Here is a 27,834-nt window from a genome sequence, read left to right as displayed (position 1 = left end):
AGTCTGTTTACACGTAGTCTGTTTACACGTAGTCTGTTTACACGTAGTCTGTTTGCATGTAGTCTGTTTACACTTAGTCTGTTTACACTTAGTCTGTTTAGTCTGTTTACATGTAGTCTGTTTACATGTAGTCTGTTTACATGAAGTCTGTTTACATGTAGTCTGTTTACACGAAGTCTGTTTACACGTAGTCTGTTAAGTCTGTTTACACGTAGTCTGCTAAGTCTGTTTACATGTAGTCTTTTTACACGTAGTCTGTTTACACGTAGTCTGTTTGCATGTAGTCTGTTTGCATGTAGTCTGTTTACACGTAGTCTGTTTACACGTAGTCTGTTTGCATGTAGTCTTCTTACATGTAGTCTGTTTAGTCTGTTTACATGAAGTCTGTTTAAACGTAGTCTGTTCACATGAAGTCTGTTTACACATAGTCTGTTTGCATGTAGTCTGTTTACACATTGTCTGTTTACACGTAGTCTGTTAAGTCTGTTTACATGTAGTCTGTTTACATGTAGTCTGTTTACATGTAGTCTGTTTACACGTAGTCTGTTTACACGTAGTTTGTTTACATGTAGTCTGTTTACATGTAGTCTGTTTACACGTAGTCTGTTTACATGTAGTCTGTTTACATGTAGTCTGCTTAGTCTGTTTACATGTAGTCTGTTTACACGTAGTCTGTTTACACGTAGTCTGTTTACATGAAGTCTGTTTACATGTAGTCTGTTTAGTCTGTTTACACATAGTCTGTTTACACGTAGTCTGTTTAGTCTGTTTACATGTAGTCTGTTTACACGTAGTCTGTTAAGTCTGTTTACATGTAGTCTGTTTACACGTAGTCTGTTTACACGTAGTCTGTTTACACGTAGTCTGTTAAGTCTGTTTACATGTAGTCTGTTTACACGTAGTCTGTTTACATGAAGTCTGTTTACACGTAGTCTGTTCACATGAAGTCTGTTTACACGTAGTCTGTTTGCATGTAGTCTGTTTACACGTAGTCTGTTTACACGTAGTCTGTTTACACGTAGTCTGTTTGCATGTAGTCTGTTTACATGTAGTCTGTTTACATGTAGTCTGTTTAGTCTGTTTACATGTAGTCTGTTTAGTCTGTTTACATGTAGTCTGTTTACATGAAGTCTGTTTACATGAAGTCTGTTTACATGTAGTCTGTTTACACGTAGTCTGTTTACATGTAGTCTGTTTAGTCTGTTTACATGTAGTCTGTTTACATGAAGTCTGTTTACATGTAGTCTGTTTACACGTAGTCTGTTTACATGTAGTCTGTTTACATGAAGTCTGTTTACATGTAGTCTGTTTACACGTAGTCTGTTTACATGTAGTCTGTTTACACGTAGTCTGTTTACATGAAGTCTGTTTACACGTAGTCTGTTTGCATGTAGTCTGTTTACATGTAGTCTGTTTACACGTAGTCTGTTTGCATGTAGTCTGTTTACATGTAGTCTGTTTACATGTAGTCTGTTTAGTCTGTTTACATGTAGTCTGTTTAGTCTGTTTACATGAAGTCTGTTTACATGAAGTCTGTTTACTTGTAGTCTGTTTAGTCTGTTTACACGTAGTCTGTTTACACGTAGTCTGTTTACATGAAGTCTGTTTAGTCTGTTTACATGTAGTCTGTTTAGTCTGTTTACATGTAGTCTGTTTAGTCTGTTTACATGAAGTCTGTTTACATGAAGTCTGTTTACATGTAGTCTGTTTAGTCTGTTTACACGTAGTCTGTTTACACGTAGTCTGTTTACATGAAGTCTGTTTAGTCTGTTTACATGTAGTCTGTTTAGTCTGTTTACATGTAGTCTGTTTAGTCTGTTTACATGAAGTCTGTTTACATGAAGTCTGTTTACATGTAGTCTGTTTAGTCTGTTTACACGTAGTCTGTTTACACGTAGTCTGTTTACATGAAGTCTGTTTAGTCTGTTTACATGTAGTCTGTTTACATGTAGTCTGTTTACACGTAGTCTGTTTACACGTAGTCTGTTAAGTCTGTTTACACGTTGTCTGTTTACACGTAGTCTGTTAAGTCTGTTTACACGTTGTCTGTTTACACGTTGTCTGTTTACACGTAGTCTGTTAAGTCTGTTTACACGTTGTCTGTTTACATGAAGTCTGTTTACACGTAGTCTGTTTACATGAAGTCTGTTTAGTCTGTTTACACTTAGTCTGTTTACACTTAGTCTGTTTAGTCTGTTTACATGTAGTCTGTTTACATGTAGTCTGTTTACATGAAGTCTGTTTACATGTAGTCTGTTTACACGAAGTCTGTTTACACGTAGTCTGTTAAGTCTGTTTACACGTAGTCTGCTAAGTCTGTTTACATGTAGTCTTTTTACACGTAGTCTGTTTACACGTAGTCTGTTTGCATGTAGTCTGTTTGCATGTAGTCTGTTTACACGTAGTCTGTTTACACGTAGTCTGTTTGCATGTAGTCTTCTTACATGTAGTCTGTTTAGTCTGTTTACATGAAGTCTGTTTACACGTAGTCTGTTCACATGAAGTCTGTTTACACATAGTCTGTTTGCATGTAGTCTGTTTACACATTGTCTGTTTACACGTAGTCTGTTAAGTCTGTTTACATGTAGTCTGTTTACATGTAGTCTGTTTACACGTAGTCTGTTTACACGTAGTTTGTTTACATGTAGTCTGTTTACATGTAGTCTGTTTACACGTAGTCTGTTTACATGTAGTCTGTTTACATGTAGTCTGCTTAGTCTGTTTACATGTAGTCTGTTTACATGTAGTCTGTTTACACGTAGTCTGTTTACATGAAGTCTGTTTACATGTAGTCTGTTTAGTCTGTTTACACATAGTCTGTTTACACGTAGTCTGTTTAGTCTGTTTACATGTAGTCTGTTTACACGTAGTCTGTTAAGTCTGTTTACATGTAGTCTGTTTACACGTAGTCTGTTTACACGTAGTCTGTTTACACGTAGTCTGTTAAGTCTGTTTACATGTAGTCTGTTTACACGTAGTCTGTTTACATGAAGTCTGTTTACACGTAGTCTGTTCACATGAAGTCTGTTTACACGTAGTCTGTTTGCATGTAGTCTGTTTACACGTAGTCTGTTTACACGTAGTCTGTTTGCATGTAGTCTGTTTACATGTAGTCTGTTTACATGTAGTCTGTTTAGTCTGTTTACATGTAGTCTGTTTAGTCTGTTTACATGTAGTCTGTTTACATGAAGTCTGTTTACATGAAGTCTGTTTACATGTAGTCTGTTTACACGTAGTCTGTTTACACGTAGTCTGTTTAGTCTGTTTACATGTAGTCTGTTTACATGAAGTCTGTTTACATGTAGTCTGTTTACACGTAGTCTGTTTACATGTAGTCTGTTTACATGAAGTCTGTTTACACGTAGTCTGTTTACATGTAGTCTGTTTACATGTAGTCTGTTTACACGTAGTCTGTTTACACGAAGTCTGTTTACATGTAGTCTGCTTAGTCTGTTTACATGTAGTCTGTTTACACGTAGTCTGTTTACACGTAGTCTGTTTACATGTAGTCTGTTTACATGTAGTCTGTTTACACGTAGTCTGTTTACACGTAGTCTGTTTACACGTAGTCTGTTAAGTCTGTTTACATGTAGTCTGTTTACACGTAGTCTGTTTACATGAAGTCTGTTTACACGTAGTCTGTTCACATGAAGTCTGTTTACACGTAGTCTGTTTGCATGTAGTCTGTTTACACGTAGTCTGTTTACACGTAGTCTGTTTACACGTAGTCTGTTTGCATGTAGTCTGTTTACATGTAGTCTGTTTACATGTAGTCTGTTTAGTCTGTTTACATGTAGTCTGTTTAGTCTGTTTACATGTAGTCTGTTTACATGAAGTCTGTTTACATGAAGTCTGTTTACATGTAGTCTGTTTACACGTAGTCTGTTTACATGTAGTCTGTTTAGTCTGTTTACATGTAGTCTGTTTACATGAAGTCTGTTTACATGTAGTCTGTTTACACGTAGTCTGTTTACATGTAGTCTGTTTACATGAAGTCTGTTTACATGTAGTCTGTTTACACGTAGTCTGTTTACATGTAGTCTGTTTACACGTAGTCTGTTTACATGAAGTCTGTTTACACGTAGTCTGTTTGCATGTAGTCTGTTTACATGTAGTCTGTTTACACGTAGTCTGTTTGCATGTAGTCTGTTTACATGTAGTCTGTTTACATGTAGTCTGTTTAGTCTGTTTACATGTAGTCTGTTTAGTCTGTTTACATGAAGTCTGTTTACATGAAGTCTGTTTACATGTAGTCTGTTTAGTCTGTTTACACGTAGTCTGTTTACACGTAGTCTGTTTACATGAAGTCTGTTTAGTCTGTTTACATGTAGTCTGTTTAGTCTGTTTACATGTAGTCTGTTTAGTCTGTTTACATGAAGTCTGTTTACATGAAGTCTGTTTACATGTAGTCTGTTTAGTCTGTTTACACGTAGTCTGTTTACACGTAGTCTGTTTACATGAAGTCTGTTTAGTCTGTTTACATGTAGTCTGTTTAGTCTGTTTACATGTAGTCTGTTTAGTCTGTTTACATGAAGTCTGTTTACATGAAGTCTGTTTACATGTAGTCTGTTTAGTCTGTTTACACGTAGTCTGTTTACACGTAGTCTGTTTACATGAAGTCTGTTTAGTCTGTTTACATGTAGTCTGTTTACATGTAGTCTGTTTACACGTAGTCTGTTTACACGTAGTCTGTTAAGTCTGTTTACACGTTGTCTGTTTACACGTAGTCTGTTAAGTCTGTTTACACGTTGTCTGTTTACACGTTGTCTGTTTACACGTAGTCTGTTAAGTCTGTTTACACGTTGTCTGTTTACATGAAGTCTGTTTACACGTAGTCTGTTTACATGAAGTCTGTTTAGTCTGTTTACACTTAGTCTGTTTACACTTAGTCTGTTTAGTCTGTTTACATGTAGTCTGTTTACATGTAGTCTGTTTACATGAAGTCTGTTTACATGTAGTCTGTTTACACGAAGTCTGTTTACACGTAGTCTGTTAAGTCTGTTTACACGTAGTCTGCTAAGTCTGTTTACATGTAGTCTTTTTACACGTAGTCTGTTTACACGTAGTCTGTTTGCATGTAGTCTGTTTGCATGTAGTCTGTTTACACGTAGTCTGTTTACACGTAGTCTGTTTGCATGTAGTCTTCTTACATGTAGTCTGTTTAGTCTGTTTACATGAAGTCTGTTTACACGTAGTCTGTTCACATGAAGTCTGTTTACACATAGTCTGTTTGCATGTAGTCTGTTTACACATTGTCTGTTTACACGTAGTCTGTTAAGTCTGTTTACATGTAGTCTGTTTACATGTAGTCTGTTTACATGTAGTCTGTTTACACGTAGTCTGTTTACACGTAGTTTGTTTACATGTAGTCTGTTTACATGTAGTCTGTTTACACGTAGTCTGTTTACATGTAGTCTGTTTACATGTAGTCTGCTTAGTCTGTTTACATGTAGTCTGTTTACATGTAGTCTGTTTACACGTAGTCTGTTTACATGAAGTCTGTTTACATGTAGTCTGTTTAGTCTGTTTACACATAGTCTGTTTACACGTAGTCTGTTTAGTCTGTTTACATGTAGTCTGTTTACACGTAGTCTGTTAAGTCTGTTTACATGTAGTCTGTTTACACGTAGTCTGTTTACACGTAGTCTGTTTACACGTAGTCTGTTAAGTCTGTTTACATGTAGTCTGTTTACACGTAGTCTGTTTACATGAAGTCTGTTTACACGTAGTCTGTTCACATGAAGTCTGTTTACACGTAGTCTGTTTGCATGTAGTCTGTTTACACGTAGTCTGTTTACACGTAGTCTGTTTGCATGTAGTCTGTTTACATGTAGTCTGTTTACATGTAGTCTGTTTAGTCTGTTTACATGTAGTCTGTTTAGTCTGTTTACATGTAGTCTGTTTACATGAAGTCTGTTTACATGAAGTCTGTTTACATGTAGTCTGTTTACACGTAGTCTGTTTACACGTAGTCTGTTTAGTCTGTTTACATGTAGTCTGTTTACATGAAGTCTGTTTACATGTAGTCTGTTTACACGTAGTCTGTTTACATGTAGTCTGTTTACATGAAGTCTGTTTACACGTAGTCTGTTTACATGTAGTCTGTTTACATGTAGTCTGTTTACACGTAGTCTGTTTACACGAAGTCTGTTTACATGTAGTCTGCTTAGTCTGTTTACATGTAGTCTGTTTACACGTAGTCTGTTTACACGTAGTCTGTTTACATGTAGTCTGTTTACATGTAGTCTGTTTACATGAAGTCTGTTTACATGAAGTCTGTTTACATGAAGTCTGTTTACACGTAGTCTGTTTACACGTAGTCTGTTTACATGTAGTCTGTTTACACGTAGTCTGTTTACACGTAGTCTGTTTAGTCTGTTTACACATAGTCTGTTTACATGTAGTCTGTTTACACGTAGTCTGTTTACACGTAGTCTGTTAAGTCTGTTTACATGTAGTCTGTTTACACGTAGTCTGTTTACATGTAGTCTGTTTACATGCAGTCTGTTTACACGTAGTCTGTTTACATGAAGTCTGTTTACACGTAGTCTGTTTGCATGTAGTCTGTTTACATGTAGTCTGTTTACACGTAGTCTGTTTGCATGTAGTCTGTTTACATGTAGTCTGTTTACATGTAGTCTGTTTAGTCTGTTTACATGTAGTCTGTTTAGTCTGTTTACATGAAGTCTGTTTACATGAAGTCTGTTTACATGTAGTCTGTTTAGTCTGTTTACACGTAGTCTGTTTACACGTAGTCTGTTTACATGAAGTCTGTTTAGTCTGTTTACATGTAGTCTGTTTAGTCTGTTTACATGTAGTCTGTTTAGTCTGTTTACATGAAGTCTGTTTACATGAAGTCTGTTTACATGTAGTCTGTTTAGTCTGTTTACACGTAGTCTGTTTACACGTAGTCTGTTTACATGAAGTCTGTTTAGTCTGTTTACATGTAGTCTGTTTACATGTAGTCTGTTTACACGTAGTCTGTTTACACGTAGTCTGTTTACATGAAGTCTGTTTAGTCTGTTTACATGTAGTCTGTTTACATGTAGTCTGTTTACACGTAGTCTGTTTACATGTAGTCTGTTTACATGTAGTCTGTATACATGAAGTCTGTTTACATGTAGTCTGCTTAGTCTGTTTACATGTAGTCTGTTTACATGTAGTCTGTTTAGTCTGTTTACATGTAGTCTGTTTACATGAAGTCTGTTTACATGTGGTCTGTTTACATGTGGTCTGTTTACACGTAGTCTGTTTACACGAAGTCTGTTTACACGAAGTCTGTTTACACGTAGTCTGTTAAGTCTGTTTACACGTAGTCTGTTTACACGTAGTCTGTTAAGTCTGTTTACACGTAGTCTGTTTACACGTAGTCTGTTAAGTCTGTCTACACGTTGTCTGTTTACACGTAGTCTGTTAAGTCTGTTTACACGTTGTCTGTTTACACGTAGTCTGTTAAGTCTGTTTACACGTTGTCTGTTTACACGTAGTCTGTTTACACGTAGTCTGTTAAGTCTGTTTACACGTTGTCTGTTTACACGTAGTCTGTTAAGTCTGTTTACACGTTGTCTGTTTACACGTTGTCTGTTTACACGTAGTCTGTTAAGTCTGTTTACACGTTGTCTGTTTACATGAAGTCTGTTTACACGTAGTCTGTTTGCATGTAGTCTGTTTACATGAAGTCTGTTTACACGTAGTCTGTTAAGTCTGTTTACACGTAGTCTGTTTACATGTCGTCTGTTTGCATGTAGTCTGTTTGCATGTAGTCTGTGTACACGAGTCATAAGTTTGGTTAGTTCACATGTCATTTGGTTTCGTGCTGTCTGAGTCGATGAATCTGTAGAAACCAGCGAGGAACATTTCCTTCTGATTCAAAACTTGCTGGAACCTGTTCTTCACTCAATCGGATCTAAAGTTCTCAAACGTCAACAGAGACAAAGTCTGAACCTGCAGAGAACACCTGAACACCTGAGGCTGCAGGTGAGCTCACTCTCTAAAACTCCCATGTCCTCAACAACATTCTTATATTTGATCCATTGATAATGGGTTGAAACATGTCTGTGTTAAAGTTGTTTCATTTATGTATTGTTTATTTGAGAAAGGACAGTGCAGATTAATACATACACATGAATACATACACATTATTACACAAAAATGCATCTGTCGTCCCTTTAAGTCCATTTTGTCATTTCTGAGGCACACACTGACGATCGTTAGAAAAACTAAAAAGACTTGTATTCATATTTTATGGTTTTGTCTTTTACATTTTATCCTGCCCGAATGGAAGTTATGAAGATCATATTTAATTCTATAACATTTAAGGTGAAACTGGGAAACAGGTAGCATGTGTTGGTCATAACAAACTCACCTTCTTCCAGGTGAGGACAGGTGTTGGCACCCCCACTGCTTCACAGCTCAGGTACACCTGAGAGCCGCTCACGTTGTAGACCTCACCTGGAGCAGTGACGATGACCGGAGCTGCAGACAGACAGGTGAGACAGAGACAGGTGAGACAGAGAGGCGAGTGAGAGACAGACAGGTGAGAGACACAGTGAGAAACTAAAGACCATCAGCATGAAGTTTGGAGACAGATGAAACCAGCTAAAACAGGATGAAACCGGTTGACACGGGATGAAACGGGATGAAACTGGATGAAACCAGTTAAAACAGGATGAAACCGGCTAAAACCAGCTAAAACAGGATGAAACCGGATGAAACCAGTTAAAACAGGATGAAACCGGTTGATACGGGATGAAACCAGCTAAAACAGGATGAAACCGGGATGAAACCAGATGAAACGGGATGCAGGAATCCACCAGAGACGGTAATCCTCTGTGACCTCGGAGGAATTCAGTTTGCTCCGAACTCAATGTGTGTTTTCATGTAGAAAGGAATTCAGTGTTTTCAGAGGGATGAAGGTGGATTATCATCATCACTGCCTGTCTGTTGGGGCGTTCACTTCAAACCATGTTTTTGTTTTTTGTGGTTTCAGCGACATTATATTACATTTCATGACGCTTTTATCCAAACGACTCACATTTCCACTCTAGACACAGCAAACAGGGGAAAAGGTTCAGATGACATTAGTGTGTGTGTGTGTGTGTGTGTGTGTGTGTGTGTGTGTGTGTGTGTGTGTGTGTGTGTGTGTGTGTCTCACACCTGTATTTTTTGTGTGTCTGTCTCACACCTGTATTTTGTGTGTGTGGGTCTCACCTGTATTTTGTGTGTGTCTGTCTGTCTCTCACCTTTAGTGTGTGTGTGTGTGTGTGTGTGTGTGTGTGTGTGTGTGTGTGTGTGTGTGTGTGTGTGTGTGTGTGTGTGTGTCTCTCTCTCTCACCTGTGGCACAGCGGCCCTTGTTCTGCACGCTGACCGCAGCTTGCCCCTCCTTCTCGGCGGTCAGACTGGCGCTCTTCAGCGCGCATGCGCTCCGGTAGGTGAGCCCGTCGGTGCCGCAGACCTCGTAGCTGCTCTTACAGACGCAGACCCCCGGCTTGCTCTTCTTGTCCTGGCCGCTCCGGACGCACTCCAGCCCGGCGGCGCAGCGGCGCGCTGCCGCGCGGCGGCCGCCACACAGCTGCCCCTCCGCGGCGGCGCACAGCGCGCAGCAGCCGCAGGAGTCCAGCGGGGAGCCGGCGGGACAGGACACGCACTGAGCCGGGTCACACGGCCCGCAGCCCGGACCCGGAACCCGGACCGAGAGCGCTGGCACCGCCGAGAGGACCAGAAAGAAGACGAGAGATGTCATGGTGGTCTGAGAGAGGACGAGAGACGTCATGCTGGTCGACGGAGATCTACTGGTCTGAACTGGGTCCCTGATAAAAGCCCTGGGATCAGATCTGCAGACTCCGCCTCACAAGACCTGATCCCAGACCTCCCCTTAGTCACAGGGGCGTACTTCAAACCTATAACGATGATATGAATAATCAGAACAATAAGATAGGTGTGGACATTTTGAAATATGTAGGTTTATCCCTCTTTTCCCCACGGAATGAAGACAAATAACGAGAAAAATAATAATAATAAACATTCGAATAACAATAGGTCCTCCGCTCTGACTGAATAATAATAATAATAGTACAAACAGGATTCCATCACAATAACAGGCTCATCTCTCCAGCTATTTCCTGTTGGAGCTTCAATTTGACCGAGAAATGCTAATAATATGGTCAAAAATATTAATAAATATACAATTAATTTCAGTTTGTAGAAACGATCACTGATGAAACACATCAATGAATATTTGTATTTCATAGTCATCAAATTTATCCAACAGAACCTAACAAAGATCAATAACTGATCAGCAGCCCAGACTTAGTTTCAGACTTCATTGTAAAGTATTTTTTTAAACTCTGAAATCAATTTCAAGTCAGCTGGAAAATAATGAACAGGAAATGTTCCAGTCAGATGTGTTCTCTCTCTCACACACACACACACACACACACACACACACACACACACACACACACACACACACACACACACACACACACACAATTAATAACTGAAGGAGACTCAGGATTTGATCAATATGTTTATCAGATCTTCTGTTTGAACAGTGAAAACTAAAATATAAGAGACGAAGACATGCAGCAGCATCTGATGAAGTATCTGACGTGTACTCGGGTCTCTGATGAAGTATTTGACGTGTACTCAGCTCTCTGATGAAGTATCTGACGTGTACTCGGGTCTCTGATGAAGTATTTGACGTGTACTCAGCTCTCTGATGGAGTATTTGACGTGTACTCGGGTCTCTGATGAAGTATCTGACGTGTACTCAGCTCTCTGATGAAGTATCTGACGTGTACTCGGGTCTCTGATGAAGTATTTGACGTGTACTCGGGTCTCTGATGAAGTATTTGACGTGTACTCAGCTCTCTGATGGAGTATCTGACGTGTACTCGGGTCTCTGATGAAGTATTTGACGTGTACTCGGGTCTCTGATGAAGTATTTGACGTGTACTCAGCTCTCTGATGGAGTATTTGACGTGTACTCGGGTCTCTGATGAAGTATTTGACGTGTACTCAGCTCTCTGATGGAGTATTTGACGTGTACTCGGGTCTCTGATGAAGTATTTAACGTGTACTCAGGTCTCTGGAGTATTTGACGTGTACTCGGGTCTCTGATGGAGTATTTGACGTGTACTCAGGTCTCTGGAGTATTTGACGTGTACTCGCAGTACTCCGTGTGTTTATCTGCAGTATTTGCTGATGAAGGCAGACAGAAGGTCCCGGTATGGAGATCCGGATCGGACCGGTTGGAGGTTGAGGGTTTTGTGGATTGCAGGAGAACGAAGGAGGAGGTTGTGACTGAATCCCACCAGACTGGAGGTAAACCAGTAGAGAGCCAGAGACTGTGGAAACAAATCATATTTAAATTAGAAAGCTGTAACGATCAACATCTTACTATTCATATCTATTCATACACTCAATATTCATGACTCGGTATCGCTTACAGGTTTGATTGATTGATTGATTGATTTGATTCAGCTATCTGAGCTTGAAGTGAGTCCATGCCATAGTGGATTCAGGACCGTGTTCTGGATTCAGGGTCTTCAGTACATTCATGTTTCTAAAAACAAGGAGTGCTGCTTTCTGTCAGGAGATGAATCGTGTTCACATCAGGGTTTTGTTCTGATTCAGGTTCTTCAGAGCCTGACCCAACTACGGATCAATAGTCTACTCATCTTCTTACTCTATCTTTAAGGCTGAGCCCTACAGAGGAAACTCATCTCCTTCCTCTATCTCTAAGGCTGAGTCCTACAGAGGAAACTCATCTCCTTATGCCTCTCTGTCTAAAGCAGAGAGGTGATCCTGAGACTCTGAACCTGACGTTCTCCGCCCCCCCGGCTGCTCTTAGATATCCTGTCCATGAAGGTCAGGAACAGGACCGGTGATGAAGGTGATGAAGGGCAGACTGGAGGAGGCCAACACCCACCAGGAATGTGACTGACTACCGAGGATAAGAACACAGCTCCTACTGCAGTACAGAGACCGGATGGCCCGTTGCAACGGGTCCAGCACCCCATACTCCCGCAGCACCCCCCACAAAAACCCTAAGGGACCCGGTCCAAAACCTTCTCCAAGTCCACAAAGCACATGTAGACTGGTTGGGCGAACACGTGATGCAGACAGGAATGAACACGTGATGCAGACAGGAATGAACACGTGATGCAGACAGGAATGAACACGTGATGCAGACAGGAATGAACACGTGATGCAGACAGGAATGAACACGTGATGTTGTAAATGCTGTAATCGGTATAGAAGAAGAGAAGACCACACCTTTGTTGTTTGGGTAGCCTAAACCATAAGTATTGTTTTCTTATTCATTTGTATTAATATACAACTCTATGTTCAAATATGTGGGAGTGTAGTTCTATCAGCCATTTCTATTCATGAATGGTCCTCTGCTGCCACCCTCAGGAATGATACAGTAACAGCAGGCAATCTGGTTTGTTAAAGAAATACTCTACTTCACAAATTTGAACATACAATCACATGTTTTTGTATTTAGTTATTGCATTATATATTTTAATTGGAACTAATATTGTTATTCACACTTTCTGTTAATTTAATTCCTTAACATTGTCTTTCATAATGGTAAAACCTTGTTGGGCTGTTATTCTGAGGTCTTTTGACAAGAGATGTCCTAAGATGTAACATTGGTGTGATTTATTTTTAGCGCATTTTGGTAAATTTAAAGAAACTTCAAAGAAGTCGCGGTATTACATCGCCTACTTAGCAGGAAACGGCAGAGCTGTTTAATCCGGTCTGTTTGTTATTGTGGAAGATATTTTAGATAACACTAAACTGTGCTTTCTGTACTCTCGTGGCTTCTCTCCAACTCTCACTCACTTTGCCACGACCGTCTTAAGGCAACGCGTCACATGACACAAAAACAAACAAAGTAAAGGTAAGAGAAAGGTTTTATTATGTTGTCAGTGACTTCATTATCTCCTGACTGCAAGTGGCAAAAACAAGCACGTTTAGTGGATGTGAATTCACATCTCAGCCGTTATTAAAGCCGTCTGCAGCGGACTCCAACAATGCTGGACCATTGTGATCCATTAGACACTTAGAAGACGTTCTTTAACTTACTGATGGAACTGTAGCAGCGATGGGAATCATCAACACAGAGAACGCTCTGATGGAGTTCGTCACAATCCTCTGAAAACGAGACGGGTTGACCCTCTGAAGAGAAAACACCTGAGGAAGAAGATGGGGGTGATTAGGTTAGATGACATCATCGGGTCAGGTGATCACCAACCTGCTAAACAAACTGACCTCTACGATGAGCAGGTTGGTGAGTCCAAGACTGATCGGTAGGATCCAGGTGAGGTCAGGCAAGGTGAGGTCAGGGAACCATAGGGTGCCTCCTGCTGCCAGATCAGACTGCAGAACTGCAGAAAACACAGTTTACTCCGAGTTCAGATCCAGACTGGTCCACATCTACTCAGTTTACCAGACTGGTCTATGACTCAGTTTACCAGACTGGTCTACATCTATGACTCAGTTTACCAGACTGGTCTACATCTATGACTCAGTTTACCAGACTGGTCCACATCTACTCAGTTTACCAGACTGGTCTACGTCTATGACTCAGTTTACCAGACTGGTCTACGTCTATGACTCAGTTTACCAGACTGGTCTACATCTATGACTCAGTTTACCAGACTGGTCTACGTCTATGACTCAGTTTACCAGACTGGTCTACGTCTATGACTCAGTTTACCAGACTGGTCTACATCTATTACTCAGTTTACTAGACTGGTCTACGTCTATGACTCAGTTTACCAGACTGGTCTACGTCTATGACTCAGTTTACCAGACTGGTCTACATCTATGACTCAGTTTACCAGACTGGTCTACGTCTATGACTCAGTTTACCAGACTGGTCTACATCTATTACTCAGTTTACTAGACTGGTCTACGTCTATGACTCAGTTTACCAGACTGGTCTACGTCTATGACTCAGTTTACCAGACTGGTCTACGTCTATGACTCAGTTTACCAGACTGGTCTACATCTATTACTCAGTTTACTAGACTGGTCTACGTCTATGACTCAGTTTACCAGACTGGTCTACATCTATTACTCAGTTTACCAGACTGGTCTACGTCTATGACTCAGTTTACCAGACTGGTCTACGTCTATGACTCAGTTTACCAGACTGGTCTACATCTATTACTCAGTTTACCAGACTGGTCCACATCGACTCAGTTTACCAGACTGGTCTACGTCTATGACTCAGTTTACCAGACTGGTCTACGTCTATGACTCAGTTTACCAGACTGGTCTACATCTATTACTCAGTTTACCAGACTGGTCTACGTCTATAACTCAGTTTACCAGACTGGTCTACGTCTATGACTCAGTTTACCAGACTGGTCTACATCTATTACTCAGTTTACCAGACTGGTCCACATCTACTCAATTTACCAGACTGGTCTACATCTATTACTCAGTTTACAAGACTGGTCCACATCTACTCAGTTTACCAGACTGGTCTACATCTATTACTCAGTTTACAAGACTGGTCCACATCTACTCAGTTTACCAGACTGGTCTACATCTATTACTCAGTTTACCAGACTGGTCCAGACTCAGGTTTCGGAGGGCCAGAGAAAGACTGATCCACAGGGGCAGCTGAACCCAAACCAGAAGACTGGCTTTAAAGGGGTGACAGTTGTCTCTGATGTAGAGCTGAGAAACAATTTGTCGGAGATTCTTCTTGAATTGGAACCTGAAAAGCAAAAGCAAAATAGAATTCCTTCTTTTGACAGAATCAATTGGGTTACAGCTCATGACCGGCGCTAAATCAAACATTCTGAACCTAGCTCTGGGTTAGGTCTTCAACCCTGTTAACTCTGGGTTAGGTCTAAAACCTGTTAGCTCTGGGTTAGGTCTTCAACCCCGTTAACTCTGGGTTAGGTCTATAACCTGTTAGCTCTGGGTTAGGTCTAAAACCTGTTAGCTCTGGGTTAGGTCTTCAACCCTGTTAACTCTGGGTTAGGTCTATAACCTGTTAGCTCTGGGTTAGGTCTATAACCTGTTAGCTCTGGGTTAGGTCTATAACCTGTTAGCTCTGGGTTAGGTCTTCAACCCTGTTAACTCTGGGTTAGGTCTATAACCTGTTAGCTCTGGGTTAGATCTAAAACCTGTTAGCTCTGGGTTAGGTCTTCAACCCTGTTAACTCTGGGTTAGGTCTATAACCTGTTAGCTCTGGGTTAGGTCTTCAACCCTGTTAGCTCTGGGTTAGGTCTATAACCTGTTAGCTCTGGGTTAGGTCTATAACCTGTTAGCTCTGGGTTAGGTCTTCAACCTTGTTAACTCTGGGTTAGGTCTATAACCTGTTAGCTCTGGGTTAGGTCTATAACCATGTTAACTCTGGGTTAGGTCTATAACCTGTTAGCTCTGGGTTAGGTCTATAACCATGTTAACTCTGGGTTAGGTCTATAACCTGTTAGCTCTGGGTTAGGTCTTCAACTCTGTTAACTCTGGGTTAGGTCTTCAACTCTGTTAACTCTGGGTTAGGTCTATAACCTGTTAGCTCTGGGTTAGGTCTATAACCTGTTAGCTCTGGGTTAGGTCTATAACCCTGTTAGGTATATAACCATGTTAACTCTGGGTTAGGTCTATAACCTGTTAGCTCTGGGTTAGGTCTTCAACCCTGTTAACTCTGGGTTAGGTCTAAAACCTGTTAGCTCTGGGTTAGGTCTATAACCATGTTAACTCTGGGTTAGGTCTATAACCCTGTTAACTCTGGGTTAGGTCTATAACCCTGTTAACTCTGGGTTAGGTCTAAAACCTGTTAGCTCTGGGTTAGGTCTAAAACCTGTTAGCTCTGGGTTAGGTCTATAACCATGTTAACTCTGGGTTAGGTCTATAACCCTGTTAACTCTGGGTTAGGTCTAAAACCTGTTAGCTCTGGGTTAGGTCTATAACCATGTTAACTCTGGGTTAGGTCTATAACCATGTTAACTCTGGGTTAGGTCTAAAACCTGTTAGCTCTGGGTTAGGTCTATAACCATGTTAACTCTGGGTTAGGTCTATAACCATGTTAACTCTGGGTTAGGTCTATAACCATGTTAACTCTGGGTTAGGTCTATAACCATGTTAACTCTAACCCTCTTGCTGTTCGTTTGACTCAAGTTTAACAACGAGATATTTCAGATAATTCTGCAGGTGGTTGTTATTTTTGTAGTATTTGTTTGTTTCTTACCGGCTCTGTTTCTCCGTCCAGCCGCTCTCTTTTGCTCTGAATGAAACTTCGTATCGAAGCCTCTTTGCCAGCTCTGAGATCTCCGCCTGCAGTGCCTCCACCTGTAGATCACCTGGAGGTTACTGTGGAGGCCAGGATGGAAAGAAGCTCCTCTCCATGTGGTTCACAGTGAATACTTCATTTTTCTCTTTGTGTTGATATAAAAGGGGTTAGGATTATTCTAATATATCGAGTATAACTATGCAATGCAAACTTCACTGACAGTAATATACAATGTTGTACACTGGAACTGAACAACATGAGACTTTTACTTCATGTGAGTTACACCAAAACTAATGCAGCCTGTCTGTCTTCAGTTCCAGGAGATCTCTTCATGGCTGAAAACAATATTGATTAGCTGATGGACAGAAGTTTAATACATTTCACTCATTCTTTTTGGTTCCAGCTTCTTCATGTCTCTGTCTAGATGATTGAAGACTGAAAATGATCATACATTAATCTTTTTTTTTTTTTACTATTAACTGATGCTTTATAAACAAAACTGTTTATCAATTTTTCACAGAAATAATCTGCAGATTGATCAATAGTGATGATAATCGCTGGAGGAAATGTAGAGCGTAATCAGCCCTTTTTGGTTCCATTTTCTGAAGAACCAATAAATTAATTGAAAAGCAATCATTTGAATAATTGAAATATTGTAACTCTGGTTAACCCCTTCCTCCCCTCATGTCTTCCCCCACTCACCCTGGCGATAATGACCATCTGGTAGGTAGCGAGCGGCAGAGTAATGAGCGTCCGGACCGACAGCGTAGCAACGATGATGCTCAGCCACCAAGGCAGCCCGCTCACCTGCTGCACGCTCACCAGGAAGTGTTCACACAGGTGGACCGGAGCCGAGTCCGAGAGGCTGCTGTGCCAGCCGGCTGCACCTGCATCACCCGAAAGCCTCCTGACTCCTAAGAGCGACCCGACTCCTGACAGCGTCTTTACGGGTAATTTGGGACAGCAGACTGCAGATAATCTGGCTAATGGAGGTGCAGAACAGGTGTGGCCAGGTGGAGGTGACTTCCTGTTGAACGCAGCAGAACAGACTCCTCGTACAGGAAGCCGCAGCGCCCCTGACCTCACTGCCGCCACACTCAACATGGTGACCCGCCTCCTGAAACAAGACGATACAAACAGGTCCTGAAGCTGAAGAAAATAAACAAGTGAAGAAGAAGTGCAACATCATCATCGTCAAGGGGACCTGGACCTGAAGGTGCACCGATTCATCGGTTTGGCCAATTAATCGGACCCACATGATGGTCCTAGGTTGCACGTCCCCACCAGTGTGCAAAATGAAATGTGGTCCATCAACTTGTGAAAAATTCCTATTTCAGTAACTTGATAAAGGCAGCTGACTCCATTTATTTTATCCACAGACACTTTGGTATCGTCTTTATACACGCTTGTCAGTACAGGGTCGGAACCAGGCCACTGGACCGGAGCAAAACATCCGAATACTCGGCTCAAACTGAGCTCCTCCTGGTTAACCCTGACCACCAACCAGGGCTCCTCGTGGTTAACCCTGACCACCAACCAGGGCTCCTCGTGGTTAACCCTGACCACCAACCAGGGCTCCTCGTGGTTAACCCTGACCACCAACCAGGGCTCCTCGTGGTTAACCCTGACCACCAACCAGGGCTCCTCGTGGTTAACCCTGACCACCAACCAGGGCTCCTCATGGTTAACCCTGACCACCAACCAGGGCTCCTGATGGTTAACCCTGACCACCAACCAGGGCTCCTCGTAGTTAACCCTGACCACCAACCAGGGCTCCTCGTAGTTAACCCTGACCACCAACCAGGGCTCCTCGTAGTTAACCCTGACCACCAACCAGGGCTCCTGATGGTTAACCCTGACCACCAACCAGGGCTCCTCGTAGTTAACCCTGACCACCAACCAGGGCTCCTCGTAGTTAACCCTGACCACCAACCAGGGCTCCTCGTAGTTAACCCTGACCACCAACCAGGGCTCCTCGTAGTTAACCCTGACCACCAACCAGGGCTCCTCGTACATTTAAAAGATGTACCGACAGTAAATAAAGGGTTCAACACTTATCTCATCTTCGACTAGGATTCCAAATGTAAAGTCATTTCTGGTCAAATGGGTTCGAGAACATATTTGATTCTCCAAATCAAATGTCTAAAAAATAAGTTTGTATTTCTTCTTCACAGAAGCTCTTGTGATCTCTGTTGAACTTTGGATCCGATCTTCTCCTGAAGGATGAATATGAACAGCTATAATATAACAAAGCTGCCTCAGAAACCAACCTTTAGTTAAGACTCAGATCACTGTGATCGGTCATCATAACCCTACAGTCCCTGACAAAAGTCTTGTTGCTTGGGTACAAGTTGACCTTATCTAATCAACCAATCACATGGCAGTTGCTTCAATGCATTTAGGGGTGTGGTCCTGGTCAAGACAATCTCCTGAACTCCAAACTGAATGTCAGAATGGGAAAGAAAGGTGATTTAAGCAATTTTGAGCGTGGCATGGTTGTTGGTGCCAGACGGGCCGGTCTGAGTATTTCACAATCTGCTCAGTTACTGGGAGTTTCACGCACAACCATTTCTAGGGTTTACAAAGAATGGTGTGAAAAGGGAAAAACATCCAGGATGCAGAAGTCCTGTGGGCGAAAATGCCTTGTTGATGCTAGAGGTCAGAGGAGAATGGGCCGACTGATTCAAGCTGATAGAAGAGCAACTTTGACTGAAATAACCACTCGTTACAACCGAGGTATGCAGCAAAGCATTAGTGAAGCCACAACACGCACAACCTTGAGGCGGATGGGCTCCAACAGCAGAAGACCCCACCGGGAACCACTCATCTCCACTACAAATAGGAACAAGAGGCTACAATTTGCAAGAGCTCACCAAAATTGGACAGTTGAAGACTGGAAAAATGTTGCCTGGTCTGATGAGTCTCGATTTCTGTTGAGACATTCAGATGGTAGAGTCAGAATTTGGCGTAAACAGAATGAGAACATGGATCCATCATGCCTTGTTACCACTGTGCAGGCTGGTGGTGGTGTAATGGTGTGGGGGATGTTTTCTTGGCACACTTTAGGCCCCTTAGTGCCAATTGGGCATCGTTTCAATGCCACGGCCTACCTGAGCATTGTTTCTGACCATGTCCATCCCTTTATGGCCACCATGTACCATCCTCTGATGGCTACTTCCAGCAGGATAATGCACCATGTCACAAAGCTCCAATCATTTCTAATTGGTTTCTTGAACATGACAATGAGTTCACTGTACTAAAATGGCCCCACAGTCACCAGATCTCAACCCAATAGAGCATCTTTGGGATGTGGTGGAACGGGAGCTTCGTGCCCTGGATGTGCATCCCACAAGTCTCCATCAACTGCAAGATGCTATCCTATCAATATGGGCCACCATTTCTAAAGAATGCTTTCAGCATCTTGTTGAATCAATGCCACGTAGAATTAAGGCAGTTCTGAAGGCGAAAGGGGGTCAAACACAGTATTAATATGGTGTTCCTAATAATCCTTTAGGTGAGTATGTGTGTATTGTTGAGTGTCCGAGGAAAAATATGAAAGTAAAAAGGTCTAACTATTATAACCGTATAATCATTTTCTTTTACTATATAACCATTTGAATATATATATATATATATATATATATATATATATATATATATATATATATATATATATATATATATATATATATATATATATATATGCTGTTTGTTTTTTATTTTCATTATAGTTTGTGATTAGACCACATAAAATTCACAGGACGCTATAAGTTGCTATGTTATATACTCTTTTTGAATGAGATGTGTTAAATGTTCTCTCCTTTGTTAAAGAGCATGCATTGGCAGTATTACCAAATAAGGTATTGAAACCTCCTCTGTCCAACTCTGGTGACAGGATGATTTATGTATTCTGGTGTATAAAAGAGGGGGTAGGAATGCATGTTTTTTTGGGGGGGGTGCCTGACAATTCTGTGCAGGAGGAGAGAAGAGAGAAGAGGTGTTTATTCACCAGCTCTAAACTTAACCCTTCCTCTTAGTTACTTAATATGCATCTTTACTAGAAAAGGAGAAAAATCAGATTGGACCTGTCCCAGCCCTTAGGGGTTGGGACAGGTCTCCAGCTTTAGAGTCTGGAAGAAACTTCTGCTATCAGGAGGGGGGTGCCTGGCAATTCTGTGCAGGAGTAGACAAGAGACAAGAGGTGTTCACTCACCAGCTCTAAAAAACTTAACCCCTTCTCTTAGTTACTTGTGACTTTTAAACTGTTTGATTGAATTAAATTTTTTGTATCTAAGATAAACTTTGAATTAAAACTCAGCCTAACCCTTTGGAAGGGACTGAAACCAAAGCAAAGGTTCTGGTTCTTTAAAACAATTTAAACCCTCTTTCCCTGTCCATCACCGTGAGATACAGAAGTGACGACTGAATCTACCAAAGACACTTAAGGTAAGTATCTTTGGGTGAAGACTTTTGCAGTGTTTGTCATAATGATGAGATGGTGTCAATAGGTAGAGAGAAGGTATAGACGATATACGTACTACTTGATAAGGGTTGAGAGAAGTTACAGCCTACCGCAGGGCACCGAGAGCGCAAACTGTAAAACACCCTCGACAAAACCTATAACTTAATTCGAAAATAACACAAAAACCTAACGATATAGCACGGGGTGAGATAAAAGACCGAAGGCGTTATGCCAATATCGGATGAGGATTATCATTTCCTCCGGGATCACTAGGATAATTAGCCGACGAAGTGCCACCGAGTTAGGTGCGAGGTCTTGCCTTTCCTAACCCCCCTCCCCTCCTCTTTCCCCTAACAAGACCACCGTTCACGCTACAGTATATATATATATATATATATATATATATATATATATATATATATATATATATATATATGTCTGTCCATTCAGTCACTGAAAAATAATTATTTATTTCTAAAAAATAATTAAACAAATAATACAGTTATAGTTTCCAATATAAAAAACAACAATGTGAATTTAATATGAAACAAATACAAAATAAAACTATAAAATATAGAGGAAATCGGTCCCACCTGTCTTATTAATAATTCTGGGAACATAACACTAAACGCTGCTGTTGTTTAAGATCAATGATAACTTAACTATTTGATCTGTTTTCAGCGACGACAGGTACATAAAACGTACCTGTGTGACGTCAGCCAGCAGGTGGCCTGTTTCCGGGTCCTGCTGCGTTTCAGAGCGGAGCAGAAACAACCGTTAAAGCATCTTTATTCTTTCTCCTTCAGACATCGGCAGCGGAGCGTCCCTTAGATGTGACGTCACAGGTTTACCACCGTCTGTCGGGTAAATGTGACGTCACAGAGGAGACGAGCTTTTTTTAACTATAAAAATAGAACTATATGCTTATATCAATGCTTAGAGACAGCACGTGGACTTCGTGAAGTTTAATATATTGTCTATATATATATATATATATATATATATATATATATATATATATATATATATGTATCTTAGAGGGAAGTTTAATACAGTGAGATGCATCATAACTTTTTCATGTGTAAAAGAACCAGTAACTGCAGTGAAAGTACAAAAGTACTACTATGCAGTAAAGGGAATACTCATCAAATGCAGGCCAGTTTGGGTCTTCTGCTCCTTTATTGTGAAGGGACTAACCGGAAGCTGTGTTGTGGCGATCGTATTTCCGGACAGACCGGCGCTCCTCCCGTCAGACAGCAGCAGACATGGCGGAGTACAGCCAGGCGGCCCTCCTGGCGGCGCTGCTGCTCTTCACGGCGCTCACAGGCCGAGACGTTTATCTCGGCCGATCGAGCCCGCAGCCGGCCGGAAGCCTTGGCCTTTCCCCGGACCCCTTACCGGACACGGGGCCCGGTAAACCCGCCAAGCCCTCCCTGTACACCGGGCCGGTGCTCCGGTTCCAGTACTGGTGAGATAGTTAGCTTGGAGGTTAGCTGCTAACAGGCTAACCATTAGCATCGGAAGAGAGTTTCTTCTTCACATTTGAGGGTTAAAATGACTGTTAGAGTTGTGTTGTGGTAGTGTAGTGTAGTGTGGTGTAGTGATAGTGTGGTGTAGTGATAGTGTAGGTGTGGTGTAGTGATGGTGTAGTGATAGTGTGGTGTAGTGATAGTGTGGGGTAGTGATAGTGTAGTGATAGTGTGGGGTAGTGATAGTGTAGTGATAGTGTAGTGTAGGTGTGGTGTAGTGATGGTGTGGTGTAGTGATAGTGTAGTGATAGTGTAGGTGTGGTGTAGTGTGGTGTAGTGTAGGGGTAGTGTAGTGTGGTGTAGTGATAGTGTAGGTGTGGTGTAGTGATAGTGTAGGTGTGGTGTAGTGTAGTGTAGGTGTGGTGTAGTGATGGTGTGGTGTAGTGATGGTGTGGTGTAGTGATGGTGTGGTGTAGGTGTGGTGTAGTGATGGTGTAGGTGTAGTGTGGTGTAGTGATAGTGTAGGTGTAGTGTAGTGTAGGTGTAGTGATAGTGTAGGTGTGGTGTAGTGTAGTGTGGTGTAGTGATAGTGTAGTGTGATGTAGGGATAGTGTAGTGTGGTGTAGGGGTAGTGTTGTGTAGTGATAGTGTAGGTGTGGTGTAGTGTAGGTGTGGTGTAGTGATAGTGTAGTGTAGGTGTGGTGTAGGAGTAATGTGGTGTAGGGGTAGTGTAGTGTAGGTGTGGTGTAGTGATAGTGAAGTGATGGTGTGGGGTAGTGTAGTGTGGTGTAGTGATAGGGTAAGTGTGGTGTAGGGCTAGTGTGGTGTAGTGATAGTGTAGTGTGGTGTAGTGATAGTGTAGTGTGGTGTAGGGATAGTGTGGTGTAGTGTGGTGTAGGGGTAGTGTGGTGTAGTGATGGTGTAGGGGTAGTGTAGTGTAGGTGTAGTGATAGTGTAGGTGTGGTGTAGTGATAGTGTAGTGTGGTGTAGTGATAGTGTGGTGTAGTGATAGTGTAGGTGTGGTGTAGTGATGGTGTAGTGATGGTGTAGTGATAGTGTAGTGATAGTGTAGGTGTAGTGATAGTGTAGTGTAGGTGTGGTGTAGTGATGGTGTGGTGTAGTGATAGTGTAGGGGTAGTGTAGTGTGGTGTAGTGATAGTGTAGGGGTAGTGTAGTGTGGTGATAGTGTAGGGGTAGTGTGGTGTAGGGGTAGTGTGGTGTAGGGATAGTGAAGTGATGGTGTGGTGTAGGTGTGGGGTAGTGTTGTGTGGTGTAGTGATAGTGTAGTGTAGGGATAGTGTAGTGTAGGGATAGTGTAGTGTGGTGTAGGGGTAGTGTGGTGTAGTGATGGTGTAGGGGTAGTGTGGTGTAGGGGTGGTGTAGGTGTAGTGATAGTGTAGTGTAGGTGTGGTGTAGTGTGGTGTAGTGATAGTGTAGGGGTAGTGTTGTGTAGTGATAGTGAAGTGATGGTGTGGTGTAGGTGTGGGGTAGTGATGGTGTGGTGTAGTGTGGTGTAGTGATAGGGTAGGTGTAGTGATAGTGTAGGTGTGGTGTAGGGGTAGTGTAGTGTGGTGTAGTGATAGTGTAGGTGTGTTGTGTAGTGATAGTGTAGTGTAAGTGTAGTGATAGTGTAGTGTAGTATAGCGTAGTGTAGGGTTAGGGTTATTGGTGAATTGTATTCTGAATTATTTATTTATATATATATATATATATATATATATATATATATATATATATATATATATAAATAAAATAGCACAAAGAGGCTACACATGTAAAAGGTTCCACCGCCATGATCAGAGTGTGTTGTGCAGGTGACGTGGATGCGGACACTTCATACACTTCCAGCGTTTGGACCACATACCTGACAGGTGTGTGTTTTCTGTGTGTTTTCAGTATCTCCTGAGGTTACAGCAAAGTGTTCCAGGAGTACTCTCGAGCCATCAGCCAGCTGTACCCGGACATCCGCATCGAGGGCGAAAACTATCCGCCCACCACCTTCAACAGGTGAGATCTGACATCACTACACCTGCTCACCTCTAGTCTCTCCTCAGGTGTGTTGCCCTCCTCAGGTGTGTTGCCCTCCTCAGGTGTGTTGCTTACCCCAGGTGTGTTGCTCACCTCTTGTCTCTCCTCAGGTGTGCTGGTAACCTGATCTCTTAACTGAAGCTCCTCTGCATCCTGCTGATCGTCAGCGGTCAGAACCCCTTCGTCCTCCTCAGCCTCGACACTCCCAGAGCCTGGACCTGGAGTCAGGACAACAAGGTACGTGTTGCCCAGCAACAATTGATTACACGGCTCACCATGGCAACAGATGTAACCCCGTCACTGGATTTGTTTTTCAGATTTTCTCCTGTCTGATGGCCTTCTTCCTCTGTAACATGATGGAGACCCACTTCCTGTCCACAGGGGCCTTTGAGGTCACTCTGAACGGTGAGTTCTGATTGGTCCAACACATGACATCACTGTGAAAGGGTAGTTCTGATTGGTTCATGACATCACTCTGAACGGTGAGTTCTGATTGGTCCAACACATGACATCACTGTGAAAGGGTAGTTCTGATTGGTTCATGACATCACTCTGGTAGTAGTTGGCCATCCTGGTATTTCTGCATTTGACATACAAAACCTTATTCTAGCTGACCGAATAGTCAGGAAGGGTTTTGGAACACACCGTTGGACTGTTACTTCCTGGTGTAACGTTGCTTCCTGTCCCTTCTGACTGTTACTTCCTGGTGTAACGCTGCTTCCTGTCCCTTCTGACTGTTACTTCCTGGTGTAACGCTGCTTCCTGTCCCTTCTGACTGTTACTTCCTGGTGTAACGCTGCTTCCTGTCCCTTCTGACTGTTACTTCCTGGTGTAACGCTGCTTCCTGTCCCCTCTCAGACTGTTACTTCCTGGTTTAACACTGCCTTCTGTCCCCTCTCAGACTGTTACTTCCTGGTGTAACGCTGCTTCCTGTCCCTTCTGACTGTTACTTCCTGGTGTAACGCTGCTTCCTGTCCCTTCTGACTGTTACTTCCTGGTGTAACGCTGCTTCCTGTCCCCTCTCAGACTGTTACTTCCTGGTTTAACACTGCCTTCTGTCCCCTCTCAGACTGTTACTTCCTGGTGTAACGCTGCTTCCTGTCCCCTCTCAGACTGTTACTTCCTGGTGTAACGCTGCTTCCTGTCCCCTCTCCCAGACTGTTACTTCCTGGTGTAACGCTGCTTCCTGTCCCCTCTCCCAGACTGTTACTTCCTGGTGTAACACTGCTTCCTGTCCCCTCTCAGACTGTTACTTCCTGGTGTAACACTGCTTCCTGTCCCCTCTCAGACTGTTACTTCCTGGTGTAACACTGCTTCCTGTCCCCTCTCCCAGACTGTTACTTCCTGGTGTAACACTGCCTTCTGTCCCCTCTCAGACTGTTACTTCCTGGTGTAACGCTGCTTCCTGTGCCCTCTCAGACTGTTACTTCCTGGTGTAACACTGCCTTCTGTCCCCTCTCAGACTGTTACTTCCTGGTGTAACACTGCTTCCTGTCCCCTCTCAGACTGTTACTTCCTGGTGTAACACTGCTTCCTGTCCCCTCTGACTGTTACTTCCTTGTGTAACACTGCTTCCTGTCCCCTCTCAGACTGTTCCTTCCTGGTGTAACGCTGCTTCCTGTCCCCTCTCAGACTGTTACTTCCTGGTGTAACGCTGCTTCCTGTCCCCTCTCTCAGACTGTTACTTCCTGGTGTAACGCTGCTTCCTGTCCCCTCTGACTGTTACTTCCTGGTGTAACACTGCTTTTTGTCCCCCCTCAGACTGTTCTTTCCTGGTGTAACGCTGCTTCCTGTCCCCTCAGACTGTTCTTTCCTGGTGTAACGCTGCTTCCTGTCCCCTCTGACTGTTACTTCCTGGTGTAACGCTGCTTCCTGTCCCCTCTCTCTGACTGTTACTTCCTGGTGTAACACTGCTTCCTGTCCCCTCTCAGACTGTTCCTTCCTGGTGTAACGCTGCTTCCTGTCCCCTCTCAGACTGTTACTTCCTGGTGTAACACTGCTTCCTGTCCCCTCTCAGACTGTTCCTTCCTGGTGTAACGCTGCTTCCTGTCCCCTCTCTCAGACGTCCCTTTGTGGTCGAAGCTTCAGTCGGGTTACGTCCCTAACATCCAGGAGATCTTCCAGATCCTCGACAACCATCTGAAGATGAACCAGGTGGATCCCATGAGCTTCTCCTCCTCTTAGAGCTGCACAGGTAAACACACAGGTACGTGGAACTAAGTCACTTTGCAATGTCACAAATGAGATGGAATCATTTCCAAAACTCACAGCAGGATTTAATGTAACAAAATATTTTTGCCTTAATCCATATTTGTTGATGTTTAAATGAATCGATTGCAGAAGACAAAAACCAGCAATAATAATATTGATATTATCAGTAAAACCATCAGTTTATATTCATGAATGTTCATTTGTGAGCTTTGGCTGCTTACAAGATATGAAGGTAAGCCTTACTTTTTTTTGTAAAGAATATGTATGTATAATAAGTATATGTATAATAAGTATTGTCATACGAGTCATAATCAAGAGGAAAGATGAAGTATCTTCTATAAGAAAACATGTGAGCTGCGTCACAGACGACGCCGTGTGTTTATAGTCTGGGGATTTAATACATATATGTATTTAATATAGTAATGATGAAGCAGGGATTTAATACATATATCTATTTAGTATAGTAATAATGATGATGAAGCAGTGATTTAATACATATATGTATTTAATATAGTAATAATAATGATGATGATGATGAAGCAGTGATCTTGTGAGTCTGTGAACACATTCACATTGTTATTTCTGCCCTTTAGTCTGAATACTATTAATTCTAATAATATAGCCTCTCACCCGTCTCTCTCTCACACGTCTTTCTCACCCGTCTCTCTCTCACACGTCTTTCTCACCCGTCTCTCTCTCACCCGTCTGCCTCACCCGTCTCTCTCACCCGTCTCCCTCTCACCCGTCTGCCTCTCACCTGTCTCTCTTTCTCATCTCTCTCCTCAGTGTGCTGCGTTCAGGTGTCCCGGCTCAGTGGTTCGTTCAGCCGCTGGCGTTCATGAAGGTCCGGCCTTAAAGCAGACTCTGCGGGGCCCGGCTGGATGTCCCCCGCCTCAAAACGAGCGTTCCCTTCTGCGTCGGGTCACAACTCAGCACCACAGTACCCATAATGCACCTGTTGGCTGTACTCCAAGACTGATGGTTTCCATTGGTACAGTGTGATTTAATTTATTTAGTTTGAGGGGTACCACTGTTAGCTTTATGCTCATTAGCCTCCGTCTGGACCGGCAGGACCAGACGAGAAACATAAATGTAATGAATCATTAAAATATGGTTTCTGTAACACTCGCCTTCACTCGGTTATTTTGTATCATCACTGAGTCAAATGTCTGAAACGAGAATAAAACCAATCACACATTTCAGTTTCACCACAACTTTTATTGTTTGTTTTGACGTCATTATTATCACGTGTTGGTTCAGTTATTTTTCATAATGTTTCATCATAAGGCTGTTTCACCTCTCAACCAGTAGAACCAGTCACATTACTTTAGTGTGTTTCACCTCAGCCAGTAGAACCAGTGTGCATGAATAATAGTGTTTATCAACAATAACAAATAGAGTA

The 27,834-nt window shown here is 42.3% G+C and overlaps 3 protein-coding genes across 3 annotated transcripts in view; 1 reads left to right on the top strand and 2 right to left on the bottom strand.

Moving 5' to 3' along the window:
• igfbp7 (insulin-like growth factor binding protein 7) overlaps nucleotides 1–9,786 on the bottom strand; it is an 18,729-nt gene extending 8,943 nt beyond the window's left edge. The window contains exons 1-2 of the mRNA XM_079229015.1: nucleotides 9,335–9,786; nucleotides 8,366–8,475 (exon numbers count right to left, since the gene is read on the bottom strand). Of these exons, the coding sequence (XP_079085141.1) occupies nucleotides 8,366–8,475; nucleotides 9,335–9,773 (549 nt within the window). The 5' untranslated portion in view covers nucleotides 9,774–9,786. The remainder of the gene's footprint in view (nucleotides 1–8,365; nucleotides 8,476–9,334) is intronic.
• Nucleotides 9,787–10,540: 754 nt separating this feature from the next.
• Nucleotides 10,541–17,366, bottom strand: cox18 (cytochrome c oxidase assembly factor COX18; the record flags this gene model as incomplete). The annotated part of the gene is made up of 6 exons (XM_079228696.1): nucleotides 10,541–11,349; nucleotides 13,097–13,204; nucleotides 13,283–13,398; nucleotides 14,587–14,741; nucleotides 16,221–16,321; nucleotides 16,965–17,366. 6 exons carry the CDS (start codon nucleotides 17,364–17,366, stop codon nucleotides 11,188–11,190), a joined length of 1,044 nt encoding a protein of 347 aa, XP_079084822.1. The 3' UTR covers nucleotides 10,541–11,187.
• Nucleotides 17,367–21,980: 4,614 nt separating this feature from the next.
• Nucleotides 21,981–27,618, top strand: selenot2 (selenoprotein T, 2). The gene is given in 7 exon segments (XM_079228935.1): nucleotides 21,981–22,192; nucleotides 24,090–24,200; nucleotides 24,332–24,353; nucleotides 24,357–24,458; nucleotides 24,539–24,626; nucleotides 26,284–26,427; nucleotides 27,219–27,618. Coding segments are annotated over 6 exon segments (648 nt in total). The 5' UTR covers nucleotides 21,981–21,989; the 3' UTR covers nucleotides 26,406–26,427; nucleotides 27,219–27,618.
• The last annotated feature ends 216 nt before the right edge of the window (nucleotides 27,619–27,834 follow it).

This window comes from Taurulus bubalis (assembly GCF_910589615.1).
Source record: "Taurulus bubalis genome assembly, chromosome: 13".
NCBI lineage: Eukaryota > Metazoa > Chordata > Actinopteri > Perciformes > Cottidae > Taurulus > Taurulus bubalis.
This window is presented reverse-complemented; position numbering and strand designations above follow the sequence as displayed.